The sequence below is a fragment of the Dermacentor silvarum genome, chromosome 1, assembly GCF_013339745.2.
Source record: "Dermacentor silvarum isolate Dsil-2018 chromosome 1, BIME_Dsil_1.4, whole genome shotgun sequence".
NCBI classification, from domain to species: domain Eukaryota; kingdom Metazoa; phylum Arthropoda; class Arachnida; order Ixodida; family Ixodidae; genus Dermacentor; species Dermacentor silvarum.
The window spans coordinates 221,515,486-221,521,485 of record NC_051154.1 but is presented as its reverse complement, the minus strand read 5'-3'; the positions used below and the strand labels follow the sequence as shown (position 1 = coordinate 221,521,485).

Here is a 6,000-nt window from a genome sequence, read left to right as displayed (position 1 = left end):
ACCATTAGGCGTTGGGTAGCTTGCCGAAGTTAGATTTAAATTCCAAGCATTGCAGTGCAGGCCTAACTCATTTCGCTTAAGATCGGGATATGCATTCAGGAGTGGGGGAAAGGCATCATATATCCGTTGCATAATTGCCGGTACGTTTAGTTAGCTTCACCGCAGTATGACGTTGGTATGCGGTGAAGTGAATTAAGAATGAAAAGGGGTTCATTGCCATGGGACATATTAGGTGTACCTTAATTATAAACGCGCGCGCGCGCCCTCTCCGGTCACAGTACGAGTGCCAAGACGTATAACTGCGCTGGCCGCCATTAATAGATGTTCCTTACGGTCTTATAGCCCAGAAAAAAAGGGGGACATTTTTTGTTTCTTTTCTTGTTGTCATCGTCGTTCTTTCTGAATCTTCCACTGCAGAGGTCTGAATTGCGTTTCAAAGCAATGTTACCTAGAATTGCGGGAGCCAAGTAAGTTATCTGTTGTATATCATAATTCGTGCGTGTTAGGAACTGCTTTTCGTGTCGTCGTAATGGGCGTCTTCTGGTGGGACGATATGGAATGGTATCATGCATTTGATTTTGGAATATGTACCAATAGTTAACGAAATCTAAACACCTGATTGGTTATGAGAAATTTGTATTTGTTAAGTAATGGTTGCGGGGGCTAGTTCGACCGCGATATGCATCAATCCCAAGCAGCACTTTTTTCTGTTGAGCAACTTTTTTGTAATTCCTCGGGGACATTGTACCCCAAACTAAAATACATAATGATGGCGTGCACTAGATAGGGCGTATTAAAATATACTTTCCATGGTTATGGTTACAGCTCACTAATAGTTTATAAATAACACGTTTGGTGACATGGTGACTTCAAGATAAATTCTCAATAAATGACACTAAGAAATGTTTGTAAAAAACCTCCTGAATCTCTGTGTATCTCTATGTATATAGAATGTTAAGTGACTGTGTTATTAGCTTTAATGAAATATAACTTATTTTTCTTAGGTTGACTGAGGCTGAATTTGTTTATATGAAGCCAAGCGTGAAGTTTCCCTAAATAAGCGTTTGCTTTATTACTACGTCCGTCAGTGTACTTGCAAGAAAAAGTATGTTTGCGTTATCTGCATATTTATTCAAATCTGGTGAATCAGGAATGTTACAGATATTATTAAGGTATGCGATAAACACCAGCGCTCCCAACATGGAATCTCGTGGTTGTTGGGATCCGGTTCTGGGGTCCGGGGTTCGGACTGAGGCGTCACACAGAGGGTCGCTTTAATACTTCGCCGGAGCGCCTAAAACGTGGTAGCTGGATAGCGCTATACCGGGGCTATACTAAGCTGTCTAAGCGTACCCGCACTCTCGTCCGTCTCTATAGCCGAGAATTGCTTTTAGACTTATGCTTTTAGACTGTCGACCGCGCCGAGAGACGCGGTCGACAGGTTCATGGAAACGCGATGGGCCTATTACATATTTACAACTCACAACTGGCTCCAAGGATATAGGAGCACACTCTATGTCGCGCTAGTTTACATGTCCGATCACACTACATGTCTGAGCACACACTGAACACAGCACCCGAGATCTGCTTTTTAAGCCACCGTTTTCCCTAGATCACCACACGAGTGGGGAATTCGATTACTCGGTCCCGGCTAATCAGAAGGATCAGAAGTGTTCGCATACAAGTGTTCGCAGCACTCCACCCATGATGTCGCACCAACTTGCTGGACTCCGCCCCTGGTGTTGCGCAATCGTCCCCGCATATGATGCAATGACGAGGCAGTTGGGAATCAGGGGAGGAATTCACTAAACGAACTTACGAAAAATTTTGGCATAAGACAAATCTTACGAAAAAAGCATATTCAAAAAGCTAAAACTGTTCGTAAGTTCGGAAAGCTTGCGATGTCCGCCGCTGCAAAGACGAACGCTGTAGTCGAAAAAAATGCATGTATGTAATGGTAGCGCAGGTGGGAACTTCAGTACTTGCCCCAATAATAAGCGTAAGTTAATTCACAAAGCTTAAAAAGCCGTCGAAGCTGGCGAGTGAAGAAGAAATTTCTACGACAGCTCGGTAGCAGTCACGAACCTACTTATGTCTATCTGCGCCCTTCGAGCTGACGCGGGTAAGCGTTGGAACGCGCTGTAGTGGTCGATTGGCCAGAGGCCACAACTGATAGCCGAGGATGGCGCGTGCTTATATTTTTGTGGTGAGCTCTGATTTGCCATCGGAAATTGCTTTAAGCAGTTTTAGCGCACAATTGGCGTGGGCTGCTGTGCAAAGCAGTAACATTCCCTCAGTACTGCGAACTTGTGCTTATTGTCTGACGAGCTGTGTTTACGCGCACAATAGCCTGACTTCTCATACTCATGGCACTCTATATGGGATAGCAGCAAATAGAAGTGAAGTGGCCGCCGACGACAACCAGCAAGTTTGCCATTTATCTATTTTGAGCTCGTCTATGATTTTTTTAACCTTGTTTAAGCTTGCCCACACTGATAGGGCTGCGCATGAATATTGTTCCTGACGCCTTTGAGGCTATGCTTTTCCATGTGAGATAAAATAAAGACAAAGCTGCTAAGCGTCCCTAATTGTCAAAAGTTGTAGCTGGTGGACAGCTTGCTACCGTTATGCAGCAATTTTGCTTGTATTCGTGGCCTTCTTTCACGCTCGGAAAAACATTTTTATGTAGCACGTATTGAGCAACAGAAAACTGTATCGGGAGTTTTTCATGTTGATCTACAATTTTCTCATTGGCACTTTTCATCTAATTCTGATATTTGAGTGCAGCTTTTCTGTAGTCTAGTTTTCAGCTCTTCGTTCTAACTTTCTTTCCACGCTGGTCCTTTTTAAATAGCCTAACTTGGCAGCACGCTTTGTTTTTGTTTTCTTTATTACCTTTATTACCGCGTATGTCCTTGCCGCGCTTGTCGTGTGGAACGTGTGGAAAAATACAGAACATAGGCCAACTACCTGACAGGTGTTTTACCGAATCCAGATGCCGATGGCAAGGTAACTGAGAGTCAACGTGGCGCCGAGGATATATTGTGCCCATCATGCACATGGAAGACTTTGCGGCAGCAAACCTCAACAAATGTACTGGTCTCATTTCATATCCTAGTTAAAAAGCAGTGTTAGGACTGAAAGCTCATAAGGAGTTGAGATATTTTATCAGAGACGGGGCCCTTTTCTCTAACGCTTAAACATTTTTAGCCTTGGTGCGTGGCAGCGCATTGCAGATGGACGGCACTGACATCGTCGTCGCTCGCTTGGGCTACATACCCTTCAGGAACATCTTGAAAGCTATACGGGATATCCAAGACCAACTCAATGAGGTCAGTACAACGCGAAGTCAGCGAACTTCACTAGTCTGTAGTTGTTACTATTCGTTATTTGATATGGTGCCGGAGGAAGCATTCATCCGGTAAAAAGCGCGCAGTCCGTCACAAAAGTGACGGACTGCGGGCTTCAGAAGTGCCCCACTTCTGTCGCTGCGGTATAGCAGCTCGTGTAAGTTGGAGCTACGGTCTCCAAGCCTTCGTTGGCAGCAAAGTCGAACGCTGATCGCCCTGCACACCATGCAGCGCCGCGCCAACCTGTATAGGAGCGGGAACGTTCTCACGGAGACACTAGTAGCTGCCACATTTTTGCGTCAGGCTGTCTATTAGACTGTAAAATTGTGTGAGTGTTCTTTTGTGCGTGCGGTAAATTACTAGTAGGCTAAGTAAATCTCAACTAAAGATCCAACTTGCACTATAGCTAGCGCAGTGATTACGAACCCATGAAACACTGTACTTGCGCTGTGTTTCCTTTGTTTGAAAGAAAAGAAGCCATGAAAGTCACTAGGGTGAATTAGAGCTGGATTTCCAAGTGCTGCGTAGCATTCACCTTTAACTTACAGCATTCAGCGATTAACTATAGTATCGGACAGTTGCCACTACAATCCGTGACGTCATGGATTAACGCTAAAGTGTTGGCAATATCGTACGGCCATGAGACTCGATTTTTCAGCATATTCAAGTTCACCTGCTAGTAACTGTAACCTATGGGCCGTTCGATAAGTGCAGTGAGCCAACCTGTATTTACCTCGGCAGTTAAGTAGGGTTAGCAGATGGAATAAGACTTATTCGAATTTGACAACTCAAATTATAGATCCATATGTAGGGAGATTGGAAGGAGTATAAATTCAGCTACTACGTACATTAGCTGTTTTGATGTTGTTATTCTGCAATGTCTCTTCACCAGCATGCACAAAGAGAGACAAACGGAAATAACGAGCAACGAATCTGCCCAGTACTAATGTATTTGTTATGCCTTGTCTTTCCAAGTTTAGTTTACTGGTCTGGTTCGTCTATCTCGTTTGGCGATTGAAGCTAATGAAATAGCTATGATGATATACCGCTTCTTCGCTTTATTTTTTGGCTGATAGCATTATGCTCAAATTTAAACGCGGGTACGAGTTCTTGAGCAGTCCTTTCAAAAAGAATATGGAGGCGTTTTTATCAAAGACTATTTGTTGGGAATAACATCAAGGCACCGAAAAGTAAACACTGTAAATCCTACACCTCAATGTGGCTATATTGTGCGCGTTCATTTTCTTCGTTTTTTTTTTTCATTGTTCTGTTAGAATGTACAGTGTTCTTGGTTAGCGTTACTTCATTCATGACCTTTCGATTGCCCTAGAGTAAATGATTTTCACGAAAAAGAAAATGTTTGAGTGAAATTTATTATTTCAAATCCAGGGCAAACGGTTCGACTTTCCTTACCTCATCCGAGGTGACATCAGCGATGGCCACAGGCTTGGCATAAAACCTATTACATTTCTTCGGCAGGTAAAGTATACAATAGACTTCTGTGCTTTTAATGAAACTATACAGACATATCTCGGCTCTTAACACACATACGCGTTATTTCTATGAGGTGCTTCCGAAGTTTTTTTTTTTTGTCAGGCATAGATGCAGTAAGCTTTCTTGCACTGCAATACTACCGCATTCAAATCGTCGATTATTATTCTAAACGAAAGCAAAAAAAAAAATGACAAGGTAGGATGTTAGTAGTAATAGAGGGGAGGATATGTATCTCGTAGTTTTTTCCTTTTTCTTTCTCTTTTTTATAATTCAAGAATGGCCTCACGTTGCCTCGAGGACATTAGAGCAGGGGGTTCACAGCATTAACGTAAACAGGTACTCATTTTAATAACTTTCGCTGCAGACATTTTGTTCAATGCCGAGATATTCCTTGAAAAGAAAGCGTTGAACGTGCACGTCCTGGGCCGGTATTACTGTCATTACGCTTAGAATTGTAGAATGTCCAGTGCATTCGAGCGCAAAGCCATTGCGGATGTGGGGGATGGCTTGAAATGACTCAGCGGTACAGGCAAAAGTTGATAGCATGTTGCCACCCGGTGTTCCGGTGAGCTTTAAAAGTTATCATCGGTAAATTATGAAATATTTATAATGTTTAAGTAAATGCACCACTTGATAACGAACAGAGAAACGGATGATGTTGACCTTGAGAGCCTTATGGAGAGACACAGATCGGAGGACCCAGTTAAGAAACCACGCCAACATCTAACTGCCAATTCTGCACAACGACATGCTTACATATACAAAGCAATGCCACTCGAAGGGTAGAAATAGAATGCCTATTATTAACGTGCAGTGAACTCTGCGCACGTAATTTCTCCTCGGAAGTATCTTTTTATTTGAAGTAGTGACAGTCCAACTACTAAGCTGCCTTGACATCCTAAGTTCAATTGCACAGTCTCCTTTTCCACCCTAAAGTTCTGCTGGCCAGAAAGAACTTTTGTATATAGAAATATGTTTTCGTGCTTTGCTTTTTGCTCTGTGAATGTGTAAGGAATCAAAAGATAAGAAATGAGTAGAGAAGCATTCCAAAACTAAACATTCAAGCCCATAGACAACGGCACACGTGCGGATAGTTGAGAAACGGCTCGGTATTGCATTGCTCCTGACGCAACTAAGACTTCCCACTGTGATTTGC

The 6,000-nt window shown here is 43.0% G+C and overlaps 1 protein-coding gene across 1 annotated transcript in view; it reads left to right on the top strand.

The window, feature by feature from the left end:
• The first annotated feature begins 3,025 nt into the window (after nt 1-3,025).
• Nucleotides 3,026-6,000, top strand: part of LOC119437275 (alanine aminotransferase 2-like) — a 53,770-nt gene continuing 50,795 nt past the window's right edge. The window contains exons 1-2 of the mRNA XM_037704330.2: nt 3,026-3,332; nt 4,740-4,829. Of these exons, the coding sequence (XP_037560258.2) occupies nt 3,237-3,332; nt 4,740-4,829 (186 nt within the window). The 5' untranslated portion in view covers nt 3,026-3,236. The remainder of the gene's footprint in view (nt 3,333-4,739; nt 4,830-6,000) is intronic.